The sequence below is a fragment of the Oreochromis niloticus genome, linkage group LG17 (genome assembly GCF_001858045.2).
Source record: "Oreochromis niloticus isolate F11D_XX linkage group LG17, O_niloticus_UMD_NMBU, whole genome shotgun sequence".
NCBI lineage: Eukaryota > Metazoa > Chordata > Actinopteri > Cichliformes > Cichlidae > Oreochromis > Oreochromis niloticus.
Window position 1 is genome coordinate 9,955,035 of NC_031981.2, and position 26,846 is coordinate 9,981,880.

Consider the following 26,846-nt stretch of genomic DNA (forward strand, 5'->3'; position numbering starts at 1 on the left):
GGAACCATGAATTCTGCTCTCTACCAGAAAATCCTGAAGTAGAATGTCCGACCCTCAGTTCGTGCCCTGAAACTCAAATCCAGTTGGGTTATGCAGCAGGACAATGAACAAGTCTGAAAGGTCCAAAGAATACATATGTATATTTTGGAGTGGCTCAGTCAAAGTCTGGACTAAAATCAGTTTAAGAATCTTTGGAATGACCATAAACAGGTCATTCATGGTAAAAAACAAAACAAAACAAAAAAAACCCCTCCAGTGTGGGTGAGTTTCAAAAAAAAAAAAAAAAAAATTCTGCAAAGAGTGAGCCAAAATTTCCCCACAGCGATGTGAAACACTCATTGCTGGTTATCGTAAATACTTGATCGCAGTTCTTGCTGCGGCGGGTGACATAACCAGTTATTAAGTTCACAAAGTATTATTTTTTTTCCACAGGTAGGTTTGGAGAGTTGTTAGCTTTTTGGCTTTTTTTTTTGTTTGTTTGTTTTATTGTTGTTGGTTTCCTCAAATCAGTAAAATTAATTGATAAATCATTAAGGGCGCAAATACTTATTATCAGCGTCCTTTTTTTTTTTTTTTCACTGCATTTTATTATTGTCACACCAAAGCAGCGTGCCAAAACCCATGCATATGCACATTTGTGCTTGCCAACGTGCGGACATGTATTCACTTGTTAAATGTTTAGACACTCACAAGGGTGGTCACATGTGAGTGCATGATGTCACCCTTTTCCAGTTGGGTAGTTTAAGAGATCATGACATACTCTGAACAGTCACCGCAAACAATTAGGGTACCAGAAGGAAACGTGTTGTTGGCCTGTAGCCCTAAACACTTTGAGACACGCGGTCTTGTAAACAGGCTGCGCTGAGTGTCACTTTAATATGTTCATGTAAATATGTGGCTGGTGGCAGCATTTTATTTAAAACACATAGATGTGGCTTTAATGATCACCCACAAAACATCACACGATTTGCTTTGGAGATAATGTGCCATTTTTTCCCCCAAACTCTGTAATGAATATTTTCCATTAGGCAGTTATACCACTTAAAGTCACTTAGTGCAGCTTATGATTTTCATTTCTGGACCTGACTAGCTAAATATAGATGCAGCCTTTAGTAGTGATAACTAAAACCACTCCTGCAACAGTTTCACCGAGGTGCTCTTGAGTAAAGCACTGAACCTCTAATTGCTTTAGTGAGCTGCTCAATGGCCAGCAGTAGGAGACTGTAATTATATTAAGTAGTAGATGAGGAAGTGTGTGAATGTGGAGCTCAAAATGTACATTAATTCTAAACAAAATGAGAAAATTGACAAGATTGCTGTTCTGCAGAAGGACATGTATTTGAGGCCAATTTATGCTCTGACCTTCCTGCAAGGAAAGAATCTTTCCTACAGGGATCCAAAGGGTATCACATCATCATGGTAATATTATTAGTGGCAAAGGCAAGTGCCAGGGAGCTGTGACTGCCAGTTACATTTGATGCTGAAATAGGATACATGAGTCAGACAAAGTGCAGTGAGCAGTAGACCAAGAAAAGGGAATTTTTAAGATGTAGATATAATTAAGAAGTCGGGCTAGTCACAAAGCAAGTTTGACCTTGTGTAAGGTATTTCCGCAGCCTTCTGAGCTGTTGTTGGCTCTCATGATATATTTACACACAGTTTGATATTGCAAATGCAGTTTGTCGAATACATTTAGCCATACTCAGAGGTTTTCAGAGTTTTCATGACCAAGTTCCAGTTAAAGCATTCCAGTATTCAAAGAAAAGGTTGCACAAAAATGACATCAATACCAGTTTTTCTTTTTAAAAATAAATAAATAAAATTTTATTTATATAGCACCTTTCTAGACAGAATCACAAAGTGCTGCACATAAGATAACAAATAATAAAAGGGTAAAAACAGACAATATAAAACCTCCAAACAGCAGAAGTAGCTCCTCTCTTCAGATGTGCTTCCAGTCTCTTCTCTTCATTCTCAGTCTCTCTGCTGAGTTCCAACACCTAATATAGAGAGTTACTTTCATTAATTGTTGTGTCACATAATTAATACCACAAGCAACAAGGATAAGCAGTTGAAAGGCTTCATCTTTCCAGCAGTGTATGCCAGGCGCTATTTGCAGCCAAGCAAACTGTATATAAAGAAGCCTTTGAGAAGCTCTAGTAGGTATATTAGCTGGTACTTGTATGTTATTTAATCATCAAGTACATTGCCTACCACTAACTGAATTGAAATTCTTGTTCTGCACTGCTATATCACAGGATGACATGAACTGTTGATAAATGAAGTTTACTGTAGTGCTGCGCAAAATGTTACCACCGGCCACAATTTGTCAGCGAGCCTCCCTTAAGTGGCAGTAGCTGATGTTTTACCTTGGTTTTATTGGGCTTATAGCCAGACAGGCTTTGCTTGCTGCTGATCTCAGATCATGTAGTTGCTGTTTACTTGGTTTGTTTACCAGCTAGAGTCTCCACACTTACCTTTGTTAATAACCATTGCTAACGGAAAAAGCATAAGTGCTTCCTATTGATTGAATAATTGAAGCTTCATTTGGTGTAAGCTTTAGTCCATCAGTGCTTACAGTCAACAAATCTGAGAGCAGATTTTGTAGATAATAATTCGTCATTACCTTTTGCAATTTTATAGTGATATTTAAAGCAAAATTCCTGTCTGTTTTCATTTTAATATGCAGAAGCAAGAATATTAGCAAGTCATTAAGTGTATCTGTTTGTGTAAAAGGCTAATATTATGCCCATTCAGACACTTGTGCTGTATAATGCAGAGATTAAAATTCATGTAACCAGTTCTGTTCTTGGCAAGTGTTACGGTTGTTTTGTGTTGCAGCTTTGACTTCTCTGCATTTCTATCTACTGTTAAAAGCCCATAATTAGTTTATTTGTGTGGATGTAAATTTACCATGCTTAAAGAACCACCAAATATGTCTGGAGCTGCACATCTGTGGTCGATTACACTGAGGAGAAAATTAAGCTTAACTACCATCATCACCCAATTAAGTTTCTCTTAGTTATTTTTTTATTTTTATTTTTTCCTCTGAAAAAAAAATTGCAAGATCCTTAGCGCAGCGTGTGCAATGCCAATACAATGACAAACACTGTATGAGTCCTATTGCTAAATCATTTTGGTTGGTGAAGCATGGATTTGCCACACCAGCAGGGGTGTACTGACCATCTGGAGTAGCAGGATTTTCCTGAGAGACAAGTGTACCTGCAGCCCTGCAGTGATGTTTTTTGTTTTTTGATCATCCTTAGATTTAACAACTAGTTTCACACATATCGTGTATTTTTCCATTAAACTCGCCTTCATTTCAACATGTACTGCAGCCGTATTTACGGTTGCAGTACATGTATATACTGATGGGAAACTGATAAAACGCTGTTACAGTGTTTTGCATTTTGATTTTTTTCTTCTTAAAATATGCACACATGCTTGGCCTTGGGCGAGTTTTTTCTTCTTCCCGTTATGCTCAGCATGTCACAGAGAGCATGTTTACTGCTGAAAATGTGAGCTTGCAAGTATCCAGCACATTTTCACATGAAAATTCTCCTCAAACTGTGTTGTTCACAGTGGAGAGCTCAGTGTGTCTAATCTTTGAAGGCCTCAGATTCTTCCAGAAAAAACAAGATTTGCATGATCCTGTTAATTAGCCCCCCCACCCCCCCAATCCCCCAATCCCCCAACAAAGAAAAAAACACAATGGAAAGATGCAGAAGAATTCAAAGAAATAGTATTAAAATTAGAATACAGTGATCTAAATTACATGAAAGGCTTTAAAATCTTGGTATGATTTACATTCAAGTGTCTATCATGCCAATGACCACTATGATGTTAAAGCATAATGAATCAGAATCTGTATGAAACATTTGCAACATTTTACCTTATCGTAATTAATATTCTCCAAATTAAAGGCCCTCAAAGTACATGTTTTTGGCTCAAAGTCTGACACTTTTTTCATCCACTCGTTTTCTTTCGCTTATCTAACTCTGGGTTGCTAGTTAGGGCGTACTTTGGAAAAGTTGTTAGTCTATTGCAGGGCTAACACACAGAGACACAAAGTCTTTCATGCTAGATCTGCACAAGAAGCACATCCCTCTAAGCTAACGGTTGGTAGCTATATAGACATTCCAGGCTTTAGATAGTGGCACCAATGGTGGCGTATCCTTGGGCAATGGCCACTCGTTGCCTAGGTAAGCCTCTAATGTATTTACTACCATGTCATATGTCAATCAGCAGTATCCTGCAGTCTCACTGGTAGTTTCTGTTGAGAAAAGTTTTATATCTGGAATGATCTTCTTTTTTTCTTTTTCTTTTTTTTTTTTTCCTCCCATATGTTGTTGAAGTCATTGACTACTTGGGGTTGCCAAGTTGCTGCAGATAGTTTCTTGTGTGGACGCAGCCTCACTGTTACGCCGATATCCAATCCCAGAATCACCAGTTAACCTAACAAGCATGTCTTTGGACTGTGAAAGGAAGCTGGGGTATCCTTAGGGAGCCCACACAGGCACAGGGTGACGAGCCGACAAATGAGCAAAAAACATGCATGCATGGAAAGTCTGCAGCTGAGTGGAACCTTCTTGCTGTGAAGTGACATTACTTACCACTGGACCACTGTGACATCTTTCCCAAGTAAACAGAACCTCAAATGAAACTTTGGCCTATATTAGAAATTATTTTAATTTCACAAGAAAAACCTTGGCTAGAGGATAAGCCTGGTATCGTAATGGCAGTATAAAGCAGACCTTTAGCATAATGAGCCACCTATCACTCATGGTGATATGACTGTTTAAAGTTTACCCAAAATGCACTTTTTGACGTGCATGTGAATTACCAGCTAACGAGTAAATATGGGCATTAAGCTGGTGCACTTTTGCTGTTGAAACTATGAGTTATGCTACTTAATTTTTAATGGCAGACAATTGGAGAAATCTGGGTTTCCCTTTGAAATGTAACAACTTTAAAATGTCAGAATGTACATATTTTTTATTTTTTCTGATAAGTTTTTTTTTTTTTTTTTTGCGTGATTTTTCTTGATAAGAAGAAATGAGATGCAGATGAGTGGTGGCGTCGTTGAAGTTTACAAACTGCCGGCCTCTGGCTCTCTGTCTTTCAAAGTCTTATCTCTCCTGTGATCATCCAAAGAGTGAAAACCACCTGCTGTGTTTCCCTTCAAACTGGCTGCTGCTAGAAAATCAGAAAACGGAATGAAGAGGGGGAAGAAAACATGCTTCAGTCACATGGATACCATTCATTTCAAATTCATTCAGATCTCTAGTTTTGTGCTGTTTTGCCCTGGAAATATGAACTTAGCTTTAGAACTTGTGACCCTTGGAGCCTTGACATCTTTTCTCGGATCGTGTCATCAGTTAAAACCCTGGTTTCACCCTGTTCCTTTCTGTATTTCACGGGAAAGCCCCTTCTCTCGAGGCGAGAGAAATCAACATGCTTCACTGTATATTTTCAGTTCACATCAGCCACCTGGACTAATTTACTGCCATTTCCTCTAAAGTTAAGGCTTATGAATGTTACTGCTCTGGCATGGCCTTACATGTTTTTATAAATCTGGCAGCAGATCTGAGTGAGCGCTCCTTTGTAGCCTGCTTCCTGTGGAGCTAAATTGTCGTTTTGAGACGTGCTGTTTTTTCCACTAGGCAGCTTACACTGTCTAGTAATTTAGCAGCATTTCTTTTGCATAGGGAACATTGACATCCTTAGCATTCCACTATTAACCACAGGCTATGAGGAGCACGATCACCTGCGTCTTAAGTAGCAAAAGCAAAACAATCTGCTGAAATGTATTTAAGTACTATGATGGAAAAATGTATCAATGTACATCTAATTCTCCTACTGCTCCTATAAGCCTTTTTACTTTGAAGGCTTTTTTTCTCCTTTGATCCCACAAACAGGGAGTGCAACCACACTGTGTTCACTTTCCCACTCCCTACATCCACAGAAGAGTGAACAGTCTGAAAACACGGCTTCCTTTCAAAGATGGATCCGACTGAGTTCAAAGGGGAAAAAAAAAGTTATCTGGGAAGGAAAAGAAGTAATGGCCAAAATAACACTATGGAAAACACAAAGGACTTTTTTTTTCATGGGGAAATGAAAAAATATAAAGCAAATCAAAGAAAACGAGGAATAAAAAATGTATAAAATGAGTGTTATTTGAAGATGGGTTTTTAGCTCAGCTGGAGGGGAGATGTGCAGATTTAAAGAATAAATGTCTGTTTGCCGGGGTGCCTCACACTTAAACACACCTTTCCGAAAGCTCTCCAACAATCCAGCTGAAAAGGTGTGTGCATGTGATACTGGCATTTTAAAACTGATGCTCTCATCCGCAGCGATTTGCACCGAGCGTTGCATTAGAGCACACTCCAATTCCTCAATGTGCTACACTTGCTCAACACTCAGATGGAGAAGTGCAGGAAAAGAAAATAAGCTGAAAAGCAAAGAGAGGATTTTAGGGCTTTTAAAATTAAATAGGAACATATTAATGATAGTAGAGGGTTACGTTTTTTGGGTGTGAGGTGTGTCTTGATGAAACTGTGCTATTTTGAGTGAAGTTGCAGAGCGGCTGCTGCATTCGCAAAGGGTAGGTCATTGCAGGGCTTAGATAAAAGTATGGGTTTGGCGATGGGATGATTTTTTCCCCTTAAGCAGTAGGGAAAAAACATTTGTAGAGGAAAGATCAACAAAATTAAAAGTCAAGAGTGATAGCAGAGGTGAAGGGCTTGGCAAGAGAACAGGTAAGCTGTTAGAGAAGCAAATCGGAGCGAGCGAAGTGCACTCACACATCTGTGTACATGTTTGCGTGGGGGTACATCTGAGATCTCATGCTGATGCGCTTTCACCATCGAGACATGAAACGTTGCTCACTGCTTCCACAGATCACTCCACCAAGGACAAGGCAAAGGAGAGGGAGCGAGAGGAGAGGGAGAAGAAGGTCAAAGAGCGAGAGAAAGAAAAGGAGAAGAAGAAGCACAAAGTGATGAATGAGATCAAGAGGGAGAATGGAGAAGTCAAGCAGCCGATTAAAGGTTGGTGGAAACTCGCACACATGCATACTAAGTGACTTTTATAGAGATGAATTAAATTATTCTTTCTATTATTAGTGAAAGTTGCACATTAAAATGGATCAGCGTTTAATTTGCTGTTGCTGGCAGAAAATATAACTACTAAAATAAAAGTAAACTATAACTACAAACGTAAGTGTGTTGTGTGCAATAAATGAAACAAAAATCATGCAAATAAAACATATCACACATGTTGCAGTAGCATAACATAGAGTCATAAATAGTGTTTTTTCCATATACAAGTGGAGCTCAGATCTGCTGCTAAGGTAACCAAACATGACCCACTTCCACAGTGCGCTGTACAGTAAATCATCATTATGTTTCCAACGTACAAGCTGCATACACAACTGCTCAGCATCCCAGTGGGTGTTAGGGTAAAAAAAGAAAAAGAATTCTATCACTGTGCTAGAAAATGTCCTGTGTAGCACTGTAGCTGTCATGGCTGAACTCTTCAAGTGTGACCAGAGTTACAACCTTTTATTTTCACTGAGAACTTGATCCCTGGTGTTAGGTTGACCTTTGGACTTTGCTGCTCCTCACATGTAGAGTTGGTGCCTATGGTTTATTTAGCCCTTATGGTTTATTGAATTAAGGCAGCAGTGGTTGTAATAGGAGAAGCTGAGAGTCTTCACAGTCTGTCATCCCCTCCTGTTCCCATTTCTTGCTGCCTTTGTCTCTGCTAGTTCGTTGTCTTTTATAATCTTTGTAGCTTTATTGGTGTTTATTTCTGCCTGCTCTTGTTCTCAGGTTGGTTTAAACAAGTATTTCTGATGTGATTCTTTAATGTTTGACCATTAGAATACATGTTTTACAGTAGCTCGGTTTATGTGCAATCTTATTTTTGTGATTCTGATGTTTTTAAAACCCCAAACAGAATGCTCAAAATATTTCTCAATATAAAGGTCCTGACTGTAATTTCAGTTTGAAAATCCTCTTTTTTTTAATGTTATTGATCAGGGCTTTTCCTGGGTTAAATGAGCCTTTGTGGGGATGGCTGTGTGTAAACACAACAAGTCCTCATGCAGTTTTGCATACATTTTCCTGTTAACTACCCATTTGATAAACAAAAATGTATCTCAAGTTTGATTAAACCTTATTAAATATTGAAAAAAAAAAAGTTGGTTCTTTGGTGGAACGCCAAAACCACTTTGTCGTCGTCATTGTTGTTTTTTTAATATGCAATTATCTGACTGTGTTCATGCTACTTTTAATGCTTTTCCACGAGCAGCACATTAATGGTAGCTTCTGTGTTGAGCAGCAGATGGTCTGAAGATGACCATCTCCCTGATGATCATCTTCAGGGAGATGGTCATAAAGGATTAGATGGTGTATGACCTATTCGTTACTATACACATGTCACACAGTTGTTTGATTAAATACATCAGCGCAGCTAAATACCAGATAATATTAAATCCCATCTCCTGTAAACATATTTTGATGTATATATATATATATATATATAGCCAATATAAATTTCAGTTTGGGATAGGCAGCCAATGAAAAGAAAGATGGCTTAAAGGGGGAAGAAAGGGAGCCAAAATGGCTAGTTTCTGACAGTAGATGAACTGATTGGTCTCACACAGGCCTGGTATAAGATCGATAAGCATTATTTTAAACTACAAAGCAAAAATTATAAGCTGCTCAAGCAAAACTTTTGTGTGATTGGCCCTCTTCAAAACCCATTTTCATGTCCCAGAAATGGAAAAGTTAAAGTGGTTGTCTTTTTATATTATAGTTAATTAAAGCAATTGACAAAACCCCCAACTCATTTTAATATGATTAATAATTGCAACCCTAAATATGTTTAGCTTTGTTACTCTCTCATGTAATTTCCTTTCTGTGCTTGTTTCTGTTGTCAGGCATGATTTTAACTTCCTGTTTATTAGAGTGTGACTGATGGGTGATTATCTAGACCAAACTTTTAAATATTCTTGTCACAGATCTTCTTAGAATGATGAGAAAAATATATATTTTTGCTCTTAAACAAATTTCTTTTGTTGTTCAGTTTTGTATACATTAAGATGGTGGTTTTCTTTGAACACTTATCTGCATCCATAATTGACGTAAGCCTGCTGGTGATGAAGTCAGGCTCTCCTGTGTGCGTGTGCGTGCACACCTTATCAATGCGGTGCAGTGGCGACTTTCATTGTTAACCTTTTGACAGTAGTGAATTATTTGCAGAGCGCTGTGATCATAATCTCCGCCTAACTGTGCGCGAGTAATCTGAGTTCAGCCGTTTATCAACAGGGATGTTTTGCTTTTTAAGATTCGCCCCATCCTGCCCTTTTTTTCCCTTTTTTCTTTAAGAGTGACACAGGCTCATACACACAAACCACTTATTGACACATGTGCATGCCAATTTTACTTCAATTGATTTGATTTGCTGGAGAGCTCTGGGGGAGTCTTTTATGGTATGTCACGACCCCGCTGTGACATTTCAAGGACTTAGCTATGCTTTGGGCACATAGCGTGACCAGTGGCTGCAGATGGAAATTACAGAGGGATAAATTGGTGCACTATTTCAATCTTCCCATTTTCTGTCAAAAGGGCACACTTCCTAGTAATGCTGGTTCATTCCCTCATTATGAGGGTAGAGTTAAGAAAAGACTGGACTGAGAGCAAGAGGCATGTGTTAATCCTGCAGCCGTCCTGTGAGAGAGGCCGCTATTTAATCACTTGTTTAAGGGACGCACTGAAACCTGCGATTAGATTTTTGAGGCGAGGCGGGGCGGGGGGGGCTCTCCCCACCAGAGAGAAGGTTTTCTGTAATAGTGAGTGTGGCATTTAATCAGAGGGTATTACAGTGACAGAGAGACCGGGAGTGAAAGTTAGAAATTTAATCAGTGAGAGAGTGTTAAGTTTACAATTGAAAAGGACGACCAAGAGAGAGAGGGGCAGCCAGTGGAAACGTGTATAGGAAATCAATAAGCAGCAAATGACCATTCTGACAGTAAGTCTGCTTTACTGCCAGTGAGGCTGTTTGATAGTGGGTGTGTGTGTGTTTATTTGAGTGGGAATTTATCTGACCTTAAACTGATCATGACCATCCAGCCAAATGGTCCATCTATGCATTTGTGTGTGTATAAACAAAAGGGAAGTTGCAGTTTTTGCCCAGGAAAAGTCATCAGCAGAGTGAACATGTACAATATTAAGTTACAATTTTAATTTTTTTTAGAGCAGCTGCCAGTGGCTGAACAAGTAGACCTATTATAACGGATAATTAAAACTGGTTGTTAGCAGATCAAATTAAGTCTAATGATTTAGTTCATTGGTTGGTAAAGTGTATTTTACCCTAGATATAATGTGATTTTCTACAGTAATGAATACAACAAGCCTGACTGATACAAGATTTTTTTTTAATTTTTGGCACGTAATAATAAGCCTGTCACATTTACTTCACAATCACCTGATCATAATAATTTCAGCTGACTAAATGTACCTGTTTAAACACAGCTTGATGAAACTACATCACTATTTTCATGTTGTTTTTCACCAGTTTTGCCCTCTTCTATTAATGGCACTTCAAGGTGATCAAGTTAAACTATTGTACCGGCTACATTGCAATAAGCAGCTGTTGAGAATTAACAGCATGGATTTAGCTGTTAAGCCAAAACATCACCAGTGGGAGCATGTTGGTTTTAAGCCAAATAGAGAGAAGGAGCACAATAACTTGTTCTTTGTAAAATTTGCAGAAATAGGCAGCTGACTTGGTAACATAGACTGTTGTGTAGAGTAGATGTTTCTGGCACAAATTCATCTGCTCCCAACTTTCTGGGTTGAAGGTCGAACAACACTTGTAGTTTGGTAAAGCAATAAAGTTGTTCTTCAATGTGTTTGGCCTGTAGCCTTCATCAGGGTGCACGTAAAATGAACAAAAGACAATTAAGCCATCAACTGTTTGTGCCATCAAGTGAACATTATACAGTTGAAACAGTTTTTTATTGGTTTCTGATAGAAGTGTAGATCCTTGTTCCCCTTTACAGATCTCAAATAGAAGAGCAGTGAACTGTAACAAGATATTTGTCGCTCTTCCTGTTAAAAGGGAGTTTTTTCCTTCCCATTGGTACCAAGTGTTTACTCCAGTGTGATCATCTGATTGTTGGGCTTTTTTTCTTTGTAAAATTTGTAGGGTCTTTCCTTGCTATATAGAGGACCTTGAGGCAACTGTTGTTATAAATTGGCACTATATAAATAAAACAGTATTGAATTGAGTTTTATAATCCAGAGAAGATTTAAAACCAGAAAAAGCATGTTTTCAAGTGGCAATATTTTGCAGCAACTCCATTTGTCTATTATGATTGTCATTTTTTAAGGCCTTATTTTTATTTATTTAAATCAAGTATATATTCTAATTTTTCAGAAAAATAGGTTATATTCATTAATAGACACTTTCAGCGTTGGTACGATAAATAATGAAGCACACTGAATGTGCTTCAAAGCAGGCTATATTCCAGATAAAAGACTGAAAGGTACAAAATCACCACCTACTGACCAATCAGTTCTCTGGAAAATAACAGGCTATTTCCTGGATGATCTCTGGGACCTTTTGACCTTGGACGTTTTTGTGTCTCACTAAAGAGCATTAATATAGATTTCTTTTTTTCTTGCTATTGGCTGTAAGCAATTTTAAAATGGTTTCATATTACTGTAACCTTGTATACAGTGTTATGACATGATCATAATTGTCACGTTCTCCGGTGAATTAAAGATAGAACCAGTGAAACTGGTAAACTTACATAGCTGGCATAGCACTTTAAGTCTTGTTGACTAAAGCTTTTAGAGTGCACACATTCAGCTAGAGCTTTGTAGTACTACACTTACTATACAGTGCTTTTTCTATCAATCACACTGCTGTTTAAGTAACAGCAGCTTTGTTGCCTTCAGATTAAATTATGTCTTTAATCACGTCACATGTTTTTTTTAATGTTATAGGTTGATCGTCTTCGTAAAATATTCCGCTGTGCTGCCGGTTGGCCTCTCCATGTTTGTGATTGGTCACACGCTGCCAACAACACCTCGTTCATGTGTAGCTAGATTGGGAAACCCTGGGTTCAGTTATCCAGTTGATAACCGCCTTTGTGTGACTGCTTAGCCTGACGTTGGGGTAAGTGAAGCCAGATCACAGAAAGAGATCCTGGGTATGTTGAACTTGCTTCATCTGTGATTTGATGGAGGTTATAGGAATAAACGTCTGTTTGGGTGTACAGGGAATTGGGGGAGGGTGACTATGGGTTAAAGCGCTTTTGGATTAGTAGCTCAGCTATTGTACTGCAAATACCCCCACCCCCGCTGTGCTTTCTTCTGTCTCCCTCCTTTCTTGTGTGGCATTGAACTTGTGTGGGGTACACACTAGACTAAAGCTGTGTATTTGTGCATGTGCGTTAGTGAGGTGAGGGCAGCAGCATCACTGTCATCATGACTGAAGTGCGCGTATATATTTACTGTAAATGCATACGTGTCCATGTGTTTACACAATAACTGTGGAATCAGAAACTAGCAAGCAACATGTATCCAAATTGTCATGCTTTGACACACACACACACTCACACAGAGACAAACAGATACAGTAGCACTTTGCATAAATTTGCATGTTCCACGTTGTCCTGCCTGAGGTGTCTAAGAGATGGACTGCCATGTACGGTATTATGTCTTTGCAAATATGCAACTGGAGAGTGCGCTTCCTGGCTTAGTCATATCTGCTTTTCTCAAGGGATTCAGTTTCAATGTTCTTCACTTTATTTTATGTATACACCTCAGGAGATATACGCCAACTGGGGGAAAACTTGCAGTGAGTCATCTGCTTAAAACAGTTAGTACTCGTTATTCTCAGTTGTTTTGTTTGTAGGGCATTAAACGTTCACCTGAATGTGTTTATTATTAGATGCTTTAAAATAAATAATAAAAAAAATCTGAGTAAAGCTTTTAATTTTACTGTCTTTTTTTTTAACCTGTTTTCGGAACTTCACTCCTTTTATCCTCCTTTTTTTCCCCCTTCACTTTATTTTACTTACATTTTGTGAGCTGCAGTTATCGAAAGAAGACCTAATTCACTGATTCAGCGACATAAGAGACACACGGCACTGGGATAGAAAACTATAGGAGAATTCTGCAACAGTGCGGATGGCGGTAGAAGTATAACTTCAGGAGAAGGGGGGTTTGGGGCAAAGTCAGCCAACTTTTGATGTGGGTTTTATCACATTTGACTGATGACTCTCGCATTTATTTCTCAGTGACCACTTAAGTTAATGTTAATACAGATGATGTGTCAATAAACGTGCCTCCTGGCATTTTAAGATTCCTGCTAACTTGCAAGACTTGCTTCTTGAAGGACTTTGGAGAAATCTATTCTCACAGCAGGGAGCTGGGAGAGTTTGTTATCCACCGTGCATCAAATAACATATGATGGATTCTAACAAATCTGTCATGAGAGCCTCTTCAGAGTTGGATTTCTTCTTATTTTGTGGTATTTCACAAAAATCCTTCAATAGTTCCTTTCTCCCCTCTCTCTTTTTCTCTCTCTCTTTCTTTCTGTTGCTCTGTCCAGATGACAACGAGAAAGCCAAGATCAACTCAGAGGAGCTGCAAATCAAAAAAGTGAAGAAGAAAAAGAAGAAGAAACACAAAGAAGGGGAGAAGCACAAGCGTGTGAAGATGTACCACCGGTCCTGCCAAACCATCTGTGCTGGCCTGCTTCTCCTCCCTCCCTCCTCCACGTCCCCCACCTCCTCTTCCTCCCCCTCTGAACTAAAACACGACTCCCCCCTATCTTTATTTAAGTCCCCTCTACCTGTTTACCCTCCACCTAACAATAAAAGCTCCCATCTCCTGCCCTCCTCTCCTTCGAAATCTCACCTGAACTCTCTCCACAACTCGCTTAACTCTCCGTTGTCGTCCACCAATTCACCTCTCTCCTCCCCAGCGAAACACCAACCGCAATGCTCGTATCCCGGTATGGCGGATCTGGAGTTTGCCTCGTACATTCACGTAGAGAACCAGCCTAATGGAGGCGCCTTAGTGGCTCACGCCTACACGTCGCAGCTCTCCTCTCTCTCAGTGGACCAGAGGGAAAGGTTTGCTCAGGAGTTTGTCACGTTGGTGTTCAGTGAGGACACGTCCCAGGTGCAGCATGTGTATTGATCAGATTGATCCTTGAATGTTGAGTTCAGTGCAGTGATATTTGCAGCTGCAGTGTAACACCTGCTGCTGACTTTGTTTCATTAAAAACACTGTTTTTCTTTACCCTTTAAGTTATGTAGACGAGGGATGCACTAATCTGCTATTCAGATGGGTTAGGCAGGATTCAGTCAGAATATTGCCTCAGGATATTTTCATAATGTGAATGAAAAGTGAGAGCTTGAAGCTTGACTTTTTTTGTGTGTTTACAGCTTTTCTCTTCTTTGATTGCAAAAGTTTTTTACTTGACTGCAAACTGTGAACTTTGTCAAGTGATTTCACATGACTGAAAAGCTGTTATTTCACCAATAAATAGCAGTTCAGTTAATATATAGTCTTAGATTTATTTATTTATTCATTCATTCGAGAGTTTGTAATTTTAGACTTTTGTTGCCTAAAACCGTCACACATGCTCAGAGACCAGTCAGTTACCTCCTGGCAGCCACTGGTTGCTAGGGAAAAATCTGTATTCCTTGATACCACTTCCAGTCATTTAGTGGTTGTTAGAGGATTTTTAGTTGCCAGGGGGTTGCCAACTACTCCCAGGCCTTTAACCGTAAAAGAATAAATTGCAATCTTTTCCTATAGTGACGACTCAACATTATTAATTTCATAATGGTATCAGATCAGAACTTTGGGTATTTGTAGCATATCTGTGATCAAAGAAATAGGATTGGTGCATCCCTAATTTATACTTAAACTCTTAGACTAATAATATAAAATATTTTTTCCTAAAACGTTATCTTGATCTAAATTAACACTACTGACTGTTTTGCAGGCTGCTCGTTATGTCATGGGAATCGTCCACGGAGAAGCCAAGTACCTGCCGGACTTTTTGGACTACTTCTCAACCAAGTTTCCGTCGGCTCCGGTGAAAATGGAAATAATTGGAAAGAAAGACATAGAAACCACGACTATGGCTAATTTCTACTCTCAGGTCAGTCGGACACAGGCACATAAAGGGGAAGAGTGGTGTCATAGATATTGTGCTGTATGTGTGCTGTGGCTGGGATATTAGTGGAACTGATACAGACAGTTCTGCAACCATGTTGACTAGTTGCTTTTCTGATTTACACCATTTTTGCTGCTGCTTGTGCAGTTTTGAAGCAGCTTCCCCAGAGAGCAAAAAACAAATGTCAAGCTTTCAGACATGAAAAATAAAAGCTCTTAAGCATAAAATGGAAAAGGCCACATGCGTCCATGTTACTGTCTGTCGTTTGCATCAGTCTGGGTGTTACAACCGTCTATGAACACAGGAAATAAGTGATATGTAGTATACAATTAGAAGGTTGTGTGATGCAGGGTAAATTGAGGATGCAATATGAAGGCCAGGATAGATGATGTCATGCTAGGACTGTCCATGCAGCAGTTGCAAGAAGAGGTGGAGGCCTTTTGTCATGTTGTATATGCAAATGTATAAACATACACACAGTTTTGTTTCTGGCTTAAATGCATTATGTTGCTTTCTGTGGTGCGATGCATGAAAAACAGTTGTTTTTAACAAATGGAGTTTGACTTGAGAAGCTACAGCTCTGTGTTTCCTCTACACTTCAGTGCTTTGCTTTTCTTAATCGGAGTTAATCTCGAAGTGACTTTTGTATAAATATTGTTTTCCTCGAGGTTTGCATAAAACATTTTCTTAGCAGTAATTGCAATTTTTCTGTCACTGTAGAAGTAAATACAAGGGCTGTTTATGAAGGCTCAACCTTTTTTGTTTTACGAGTGCGAGTAAAATTCAATAAAAATTGTAGGAATTATTTTTAGTATAATGTCTTTAACAGATATACGGCAGTGTGTGAAGTTTTACACTTAGAAGTTAAGTGAGATGGCTTTCAGAAGTAATGCCATGTGCAGTTCAGTCTGAATTATTCATTAGTTCCCATTATACCAACTTTAGGAAACTGAAATGGACCAAGTTGGTGTTACAATCCTCAAATGCAGCAGTCGTTTTTTTTGTTGTTGTTGTCCCTTGGGACAGGTACCTCTATTGATCTAAAGATTTGAAGACAGGAATTAGAGAAGTTATGATACCAGAAATTTCTGTACCAACTTGGAAAACAAAACAAAACACTGATCCAAAGCATTTTACTGTTATATTACATCCACAGCAGGGAAAACCAATGTAGCCTGAGATATAATGTTAGGTCCATAAGTTTTTGGACAGTGACATATTCTTTTTTTGTCTCTTGATTTTTTTCTCTGCTGTAAAAAGGCTGATGGGGTATTGTTGTCACCCTGCTGGGTGGCCGGGCGGGCATCATGGGCACCTAAGTTTAGTTAGTAAGGGTGTCAACTAAAATCTCGGGAGATCAAAACTTAGAGATTTATAAAAATCTTGTGAAGACAATAATTCAAGAAGGAAGTCACCTGGGATTTTTAAATTGAAAACTGAAATGAAAACTTGACTCAAGAACAAAGCAATGGAAGATTTTGAAAATGATACCATCGGTGTGTCTGCTAGGAGGCAGACAGATAGGACACTTGTGGTGTCCAGTATGTTCAGGCCTTTGGGTGTTGCTGCGCTGACCGGATCAGTGGGGTTTTTTTAAGAGTGCACCATATTGTTGATTTGGCAGCTGCTCAAATTTTATTTTTGTTTTTTTTCCCCCCTCACAACCCAATGATGGGTTCCTTCTGACATGAATGCAAGTTCAACACTTTGAATCAGCTCCAGAGCTTTTATGCATTCAGCTTCTCATGTGATAACAAGAGAACAGGAACAGGCCCTACTTTGCCATGAAGCTTCTCTTGAAAATTGGTTGCTGTGTTTAAATTTAATGTAATTCCTTAAACTGTTAATGTGGACATTTTTGTTAAACCCCTTTTAATTAAAGCTGAAAGTCTGCACTTTAATCACACTACACTTTAATTTTTAAATAAAATATTAAGGTTGAGATATATAAAATGGACATTTAACACTGAGTGGGCGCTGCTTTGAAAAGAATGGAACAACACTTCTCTCTTATTCAGCTTTAAATGGGGAATTATCAGACTGTCAGAGACCTGTGGTGCATGAAGCTTTTATCAGTCAGCCAGCACAGTTATAGATGCATAGTTCTCTATTAACATCCACTACCCCTCTGCACTAAAAACTTTCCTAGTGGAAACCCTGTACGCATCAACTGCGGAGAGTTCTGCTTTTCTTTTCCCCTCAGATGAATATTAAATTTATTTACATTCCACTGATTTTTCCTAACTGCTTATCCACCTTGGTGTCATGGGTCAGGGGACTGGAGCCTCTCCCAGATGTCATTGGGAAAAACACACAGACACATCCAAACCTGCTGCCAGTTTAGGATCACCAGATATTAACCTATCGTGCATGACTTTACTGTGAAAGGGAGCTGGAGTACCTGGAAAACATGTGACTCCACACAGAAAGGCCCCTGCATGAGGGGAGGACTGAACCCAGAGCCTTCTTGTGACGAGGATGACGGTGCTAACCATTTCACCCATTTAGAATATTCACTGACAGCCCCAGTACCAACGCCACTGAATTTCTGCAACCCTCAGTACTAATCAAGTGATTGTGGTAATGGCAATGGCCTACTAAGGCTACAGGCAGCTCCCAGCTCTTTTTATCAACAATCCCTAATGCTAGCCTAAAGACGAACGCGTCAGCGTTTGTGGATCTTGGGTGATTAGCTTTGCTAGAGCAGATGGCAGCTGTCACAATTTGCAAAGATAACTTTTCAGGCTCAGAATTAACATTCTGAAGACATTTTCAATGCAGAGTTGACAAGTGAAATTCATTCATCTTGAGTTTAGTGTAAAGAGTAAGTTGACTGGATTTGAGGTGCTTAGAGAAGCTTGAAGTATTGCATCTGTTTTTAAAAAATGCTGGCTTTAATTGTCTTTAAGTATTATGGCACTATACTTGCTGCTGTGTTTCCACATATTGTTTCCCAGTACCTTTAAAAAACAAACTTTTTTTTTTTTTTTAAACTGCCAAGTTTTCAGACATTTGTCGTCAACTTGTTCCAGTTCTTGTGACATCCCTGCTGGTAAATATAGAAAGTAAGGGAAGAAGGTGACGTGATGATGGGGAGGGAAACATAATGATTAAATGAAAAGACTGGATGGCTGCTGTGAACATGAAAAAGTTGTATTGTTGTGGCTTTAACCATCTGGTCGAGTCATCTGCCTCCATCTGTTCAGCATTAAACAGCTTTTGGCATTAAACTGATGTCTGATTTCGCAGACTTAATGACAATATTATCAACGACAACAGCGTTGTGTGCAGCACACGTTTGGACGTGTCTGTTACTCTGATGCCTCTTAATCTTGAGATATCAAAGTTCAAACGAAGCGGACATACTTGTTAGAGAGGGAAGAGACTATTAAAAGCAGATAACACAAGAGGCTGCATGAAGCATAGTCTAAAATAGATGAGAAAGAGAGGATTTTATAAGAAGTGGAGTTAAAGACTCTGAGAAATGGCTGCTGTCAGGCAGGTGGTGGCTTCACAGTAAAGCAGGTTGGAGACTCACCTCCAGCAACAAAAAGGTGCTTTTCTTCTCAAACCTCCTGACCACTTTTCGACCTACAACACTTTTGAGGACAGCGGGAAAAACTAGAATTGTTTATGTAAGTGTGTTGCTGGGATGGATTGTCTCCTCTGGGCACAGTGACACAGCTAGACCTCTTTATTTCAAGTTGTCCCATGTCTATAGTTCACTAATGAAAAGGTTTTTGTTGCCTCAAACCTCCTGAGTGGCTTTGTACCGAGATACCGCCTGCTCTTTTTCAATGTGAGTACAGCCAGGATTGGCTACCATACTCTTGTAAAGAGTGTGTGTGGTGTACTACAGGGGGTAGATCAGTTTGTGTGTTCTAATGCTCTCCTTCTGGCTGTTTTCTTCTTTTGTGTGGAATATTCATAATGTTTTTCCCCTGTATTTCCTTCTGTTTTTGGACAGTTTTGCCTCCACAGGAACATCCTTGATCTCAGCATGACTGTGAATCAATTAAATCCAGTTGAAATGAAAGCATGAAACATCCTTATTGTGTAATTTTTGTCTAAATTTCCCTGCAAACCTGTGTCCCGTGCTGTCCCTTTAAGAGTAATGTTCCTTGCAGGGCTAACGTCATTGTCCACTGGTCTTGTTAATTTTTTTTTTCCCTCCCTCCAAGCTCTCGGCAGTGACCTTGGGAAGTAGACTTACAGTCCGCACGCACACACACACACACACACACACACACACACACACACAGACAGATGTGAGCATGCATACTGATAGTAAATACACAGGAACAAGTGTGTGTACACACACACACACACACACACACACACACACACACACACACACACACACACACACACACACACACACACACACACACACACACACACACACACATATATACAGAGATTAATGTTGTATCATCCCCATTTCTCTCCCTCCCGCTGTGTTAGTCTGTCTCTCTTTTATCTCTCTCCTCCATGTTTCTGTTATCGAGCCATAAATGACTGGACCGCTGCTTTTTGTATGGTGTGTGCAGAAAGGAGAGCTAAGCAAATTGCCGCCGCTTGCAATCTTTTCTTCTTTGTTTGTGCTCAAATTTATCTCCCACAGTATGAGACACAATCACCCACACACTTCTCCACGAAGTTACTTGCGTACCTATAGCAATTGATAGTGAATAGCGTGTGAGAGAGGATGTTTGTTATGCTCACAATGTGACCGCAGGCACCGAAGTTGCTTTGCTGCTGCTCAGGCTGCGTGCCTGTATTTTGTATTCAGCACCTGTCTGAAGCCATTTTCAGTACCGGTAAGAATTATGGAAGATTACAGCTCTCCATTTTCTCAGGGCAAGTACAGCCCAACAGTCAATACGTGGAGTGCTAGGATGCTGAGGTAATTTGGTCTTTCTCCTTTTAGTCACTGAGAGCAATGATGCCGGTACGTCGTCAAAAGATTAAAACGAGGCAAAACAGCAGAATGCAGGTTTTTAATATTTTATTAATCTGTGCTCATAATGTGCTTGTGTTAATGCTTTATCACTGCAGAAAAACATTCACAACAATGCCTCATATGTAAATGAAGTAAAAGCCAGCAGGTTTATGGGTCAGAGTGGGGAAAAAAGGGGCTCAGTACTTTATAAATGTGTAAACTCATTGACTAGAATAGATATATCCTTTATTGTCCTTCATTAGGGAAATTCAGGTGTTCCAGCATCAAAGTGACAGCCAGATGGAGCATGCAGATTCACACAAAAGTAAAGAATATATAAAAATAAGAGACTGTACAGTAAGTAAGTAAGGGCAGCTTACAACTTAATGCAAACAAATACTGTATAGTTCAAAGCAAATACTGGACAAAAGCTCAGAAATTCAGATTATACAGAGGAAGATGTTGCAACCGTTTGAAAAGATGAGACTTTGTGGGGGAAAAAGTCAAAAATCCTATATCAGTGCTGATTTAGAGGGTTTGTCTGAGTGGCGAGACCAGTCTTTCAGGACAATACTACCATTTAGCTGAGCTCTCTCAGACGTATTCCCCAACCTGCTGGTGAGTAGTTGCAGGAGGCTGCTGGTAGTCGCTGTTGTACCGCGGCTAATACTCACCAGCTACTCTCCGAGCTGTAGTAAAACTGAAAAGTATGACACAAAGTAAAAGTTACTCCTTTTGATATGTGCTGGGAGTACAGTCGAGACACAACATTTACTTGGAAGTTGAATTTCCTCAATTTCTGGTTTATGTCATACTTTTTGAAGTTTTACTACCACTCTGCCAGTAGCTCCCAACTAGTTGGGTAATGCACATTTTTTCCCTTGTGACTCTCTGGACCTGCCTGGGACCCAATATCGCATAGAGGAGGTTAACAGCAGTTTGTAGGTATTTCACATTGACTACACCATCGGCTTTTTACTATATTTCAATAGCTTCTTGACTTAGCCACAGACTTCAGTAAAATGAGTCACCGTAACTGAAAAGACAGGATGACAGTGCGTTTTCTTCTCCCTGTTTGCTGTAGCACGCATTAGACAGCTCTATGAAGTCCTCTGACCTCCGCACTAGGCTAAATTGAGACTAGTGTGAATAAATTAGGTGACAATTTAGTATGAAAAGTTGTGACAAATTTGCTAAACCTGCAATAATCAGGTGAACTGAAGCACGATAAGAACTGCTGTGAGTGAGAAGGATGGTAAACAAACGAGCTGAGATCGTTTAGTGTCGGAAAAAACACCACAAACACATAATACATTATTTTTTGTTATTTTTGCCTATATTAACGGTCACACAAGACACGAGTCCAGCTGCTGTGCATAGACTGACATAGATATTTCTTTAGGTGCTTTCTTTTTGAGAGATATGTTGTGCCCCTAGGCTAAGATGTTTTCTCATATTTAAAAAAACAACCAAAAAAACCCATGATTATTCAAATGTAAAAATTGAGAATCGTATAGCTACATCGAATGCCGGTTATCGGCATCTGTAGCTCATCTGATTCTAGCTAAAGCCTCATCCTGTGTAGGCACCTTGCTCCAGGCTTTTGATGCTCACTGACCTGAAGGAAACACTGCCACGCTCAGCCTCCACAGTGTACCTAGAAGTTGGCTTAGCATCAGTGTGGTGTCACTTTAACTTACAAGAATTCATCAGCAATAACAAAGGAGGCGGAAAGGGACCATTACATTATTTTTAATTGAAGTGTGGATGTGCATTCATTCACGTCTCTCTCTTTGTAGCCGAGCCAAGTGGGAGATTGTTAAAGAGAAGCGTGTCCAATTGTGTTTGAGGCACCAGTCAGCAGCCAGAAGCTTTGTTGTGACGCATGTACGGAAATAGACTAATAAACTTAGTACTCTGCAGTCTGGCTGGACATAATGATCAGCGAGAGAATTGGATGAGAGGGAGAAAAGAATTTAAAAGAGATACGCGGGGGTCAGGGAGAGGTCGAACAGATTAGTAAGATGATGGTATGACATGAACTCAGCAGGAGAAGGTCAAGGATGAGTTGATGAAGGAAAGGGAAGCTTGTTACAGAATTAACAAGTGAGGGAACCAGAGGCGGAAAGGAGAGCAGGAAGGAGAGAGGATTGATCTAATAGGCTTCCCACCAGGGATGTTAGCATTATGAAGGAAGGAGGCAGAGGAGGAGATGGAGAGGCTGACGGAGACGAGAGGGGGAATAAAATGGGTAAAGCGAGTAAAACACCAAGTGAAGTCAGTGTTTACAAGCACGTACGCAGAGACGAGAAAGGAATGGAGCATCTTGAACACTGTAGCTCAGAGGAAGTCTGTCAAATTTCCTGTTTCCTTCTGTTTGCCTTCACTTGATATAGAAAAGCTGTGTGTGTGTGTGTGTGAATGAACCAGTGGGTGTTAAATTTATCCGTTTATTTGAGTCACAGGTCGCGTTTCCTAATACTCCTCTTGTGATAGTGAGAGAATATTGTCTTTGCAAACAACATGGGGGTTTAGTCAGGTGTTAAGTTACGCACGTGTAAACACACGCACAGAAAAATAGAGACTCATAAGCACAAACACTTATAATCATGTAGAAAAAAGAACACACACACTACAGAAATACATGCACACACTGTGGCTAAGAAACATTGTGGAAGCCAGGAATTACTTGTAAGCTCGATGGTGTTGGAATCAACACATCCCCCTCTGTGTAACTAGGTCACTGACTCAGTGAGACTATTTAAAGTTGTCTTTATATGTCTTTATGGAGTCAGTATGTCAAGCTTTTAGCCTGTGTCATCTTATGAGGATATTAAACCGTGAACAAACAGCCACGTGGCTCGGCATGACTATGGATGATACACCGATTTATTTTTGCTAGTTTAATATAGAATTAAAAGCTGTAAACAGCTGTTCATCACAAGTGTTTGGACCAATTTACAAGGAATTATTCAGGTAGACATGTTGTTTCCTTTACTGAGTAATAACATACTAAAGCAGCCAGCACTCAGTCTCCCCCCCCTTTTTTTTTCTTCGACCCCTTTGGAATTACGAGGATTTCTGCATTAATTAATCCTGCAATGTGCTCTGATCTTCATCTGAGTCACAGTTAGATATTTTTCTAATTTTTTTTTGTCTCGCTTGCATTTCACAGCTTGTCTTCCCAAACTTTCTCTTCCTCTTCTTTACACATTTTTCTCTCCATCTGTCTCTCTTCCCCTCATCCTTTCTCTCTTGTGTATCCTCTCTGTCTCTCTCCTCCCTCTGGTCTGCCTCTCTTCCCTTCTCTCTCCCTTTATCTCTGCCTCGTTGTCAAGTGGTGACTCACTGGAGGCGTGCAGCCAAGGATTTGGCATGCGCACACACACACATGCATCGCGATCAGCCAAGAGTACCGCATGCAGGCCACATGCTGCACGTACTGCGCACATGCACACACAAAAGGCACTGTTGAGGGCCAAGGGTATGAGAGGCGGGTTAGAGACACACAGTCACACAGGCGCGATGCTCTGTCAGCCAAGTGAAAAGCAGCAAACAGTGTTGAGTCACATCACTGGAGCAGAAACATCAAAAGAAGGCACCAACACACACACACAGTGTCTATTTTGACACCCAGTAATGATGCACAGCTTCTATGTGGGTCTCTCCCTCCAATTCAGATTTTTGTCTTCCCAAATTGGCATGAATAATATTATATTTTATATAAATAATATAATAATATAACACTTTCTGTCAGGATGGGGAAAGGGACCATTATATTGTTTTGCTTCCTGTCAGTTTTTATCACTTTTAGCTGTTTATGATGTCACTGAGAATGAATATGACTAATATGGTGTCTGGCAAATGGTCTGGCTTTTAGCACAGAAGTCCCACCCACCTGTTCTTCACACCTTCTGTTTGCAAGGGGAACCAATCAGGAAAAAGCTGGCTTAAAGGAAGTTAAATGGTTTATTTCACATAGTGGATGAACTAAGTGGCTGCACTAATACCCAGTTTATGATGAACAAGTAATTTTTGGAGCTTTATGGTTTTATCAGAGTGCAGTGGAGAGCAGACAGGAAAGTGGGGAGAGAGGGGGAGTGGGGGACAACGCGTAGCACAGGGCCTTGGATTTGAAGCATTCGGGCTTGTGGCATATGGTCACCTGCTCCACCTGTGAGCTAAACTGGCACCCATTCATGTTTGTTTTAACTATAGACCATACAAAGTTACTCTAGTAGAGTCCAGCAGGAAACTATACCAAGCTGGAAATAACCACAATCAATCCATAAAAATGTATTTATTTGTGAATTGTTAGATGATTTTAGGTGTTAAAAAAATATTAAAACAAAACAAGTGGGGGAAATGCTCTTTAGTAGGACTGGTCACCAGGTAAACTGTTGTATATTAAAAAGGAACTCTGATCCTCTAGCCCAGCAGTCCCCAACCTTTTTTTGCGGCACGGACCGGTTTATGTCCGGCAATATTTTCACAGACCGGCCTTTAAGGTGTCGTGGTTAAATACAACAAAATAAAACCAGTACCGGTACCAAAAAAGAAAAAAGGACTTATTCATAACACACGGGAAACGACCCAGGGAAACTGATTTAATAAGAAAAATGATTAAAAAAAATAAAGATAAAAACTGATTAAAAACCCTGAAAACCATAAATTTCACACCCGAGCCTGAACTCTCGTGGCCCGGTACCAAACGACTCATGGATCGGTACCGGTCTGTCGTCCGGGGGTTGGGGACCGCTGCTCTAGCCCCCTCTGTCACAACAGTGGGAGGTCTGTAATGAGCTTGTTGAAGGTGCTACCACTTTCCCAGATGATGATTATTGACTATTAGTTTCCAGTTATCACTTTGCATGATATGTTTATTGTTAGAGTGAGAGAATGTGGTTTCTTCTGAGTTGGGTTTGAGAGTGAAATGATAAACAGTGGGTGTGTATCACATTGAAAATGGTTTGTTTGAACTGCACTCCTTTGGATGAGAAATAATAAAGCGGTGATTTACAGTTTGCCACGGAAACTTGTTTTAAAATTCGATTATCGTTATAATACCTCTGTGTCTGTGCACAACACGAAAGAGAATGTTAAATATTAGCGTTTGCATGCTTCTAGCTAAACACTGAGGATTTTAGATGATTGAACTGAACTCCCGCTTTATGATTAATTATGCAGCAGGAATCAAACTCACTTCGCCGTAACACAGAGTATGTGTGTGTGTTTGTTATATTCCCGCTGCAGGTGAAGAAAACCTACAGTCATGGCACATACAGAGCCGGGGCCATGAGACAGATCAGCCTGGTGGGAGCTGTGGACGAGGAGGTCGGCGATTATTTCCCAGAATTCCTCAGCATGCTGGAAGAGTCACCTTTCCTCAAGGTGAGTCTGGGTGGGACAGCAGCGTGGCAGTAATCCTAAATGACAAAGACAGAATGACTGAATGGAAAAAGATTTTGAAAGATTTGAGCTTGAACTGGATATGGAAGTGAGTCCGCAAAATGTTTGTCTCCCAACTGAACTGAATGCAGTGAAATGCCTTTTAGAAAAAAGTGGCCGACAGAAAATAATAATACTATAGGAACTGGATTTTAATCTGCTTTGTTTTAGCCAGAAGAGAGCCATTAAAACTTTGCTGGGTCGGCCCAGATACTCATCCTTAGTATCCTCTTGGGACATCTTTATTAATCGCTCATTGCCTCATGCTCTAAAAGCATTCATTTTCATAATGTGCTACTATTTGTTCCAAGAAAACATCATCTGTTCTAGTAAAATTGTGCACGCTTAGTCAAGCTGTTTCGTGACGATGTTCAGCTGGCTGACACAGTGTCATCCCTGAACTCTAAAGTAGGATTTATTTACTCCACTTATTTACTTCCTAGTACCACATGTATGGTCTCATATTGCATTCAATAAGTAGACTATTTTGACGCATTTGCACCGCTGATCATTTGGAAACACCAAACCGAGCAGATGGAGAATACTGCAAGACAAAACACCTAAAACTCTCAGCGGTGGCTGGCAAACGAGAGGCGTTAAGCGGCGTGTCAAGCGATTGACGCAGCTCCCTGTTTTAGTCCAGGAAGTTGTTTCTCTCTGCAGGAGCAGACCACCGAAACGCTGCGTTTACTCACTGCTGTCCCTGAAATGCAGGAGTGACAGGCTCGTCTTCTGTTTGCTGTTCTGTGTTGACACTTCAAATCTCCTGCTCGCGCTGCAGAGGAGTGGCGTCGCACGCTGAATATCAAAAGACGCACATCCTCTGGCGTTTCCTGTCTATGAGCAGCTTTGGCTCAGATTCAACACCCTCCGAATCATCCTGGGTGCCAGTGACAAGTTTTGCCAGGGGAGCAGTTTCTGCATACGAGATAAATAAAACACTTGATGAATTGGGTGCCGACTAAAAAGGCGATGCTTTGATTTTTATTCCCTCGTGTCTTCACTTTCCCTCCTCCTTCTTTTCCTCCTTGTCTGTCTGGCTCCAGAGGACTCTTCCATGGGGAACGTTTTCCAGTCTGAGGCTGATGAGTCCCACAGAGAGCGACGACGGTCCTATAATGTGGGTCAGACCAGGAGAGCAGATGATACCTGTAGCTGATATACCAAAGTCTCCTTTTAAAAGAAAACGGTGAGTCCAGTGGTGAACGGCAGACTGCAGATGCACACAAATAAGGCCAGCTCACGT

General features: G+C 40.1%; 1 protein-coding gene across 1 annotated transcript in view; it reads left to right on the forward strand.

Annotated features, from left to right (window-relative positions):
* LOC100691356 (uncharacterized) overlaps window positions 1–26,846 on the forward strand; it is a 40,971-nt gene that overhangs the window by 2,583 nt on the left and 11,542 nt on the right. The window contains exons 2-6 of the mRNA XM_005451690.4: window positions 6,900–7,049; window positions 13,630–14,204; window positions 15,037–15,195; window positions 25,406–25,543; window positions 26,647–26,789. Coding sequence (XP_005451747.2) covers window positions 6,900–7,049; window positions 13,630–14,204; window positions 15,037–15,195; window positions 25,406–25,543; window positions 26,647–26,789 — 1,165 coding nt within the window. The remainder of the gene's footprint in view (window positions 1–6,899; window positions 7,050–13,629; window positions 14,205–15,036; window positions 15,196–25,405; window positions 25,544–26,646; window positions 26,790–26,846) is intronic.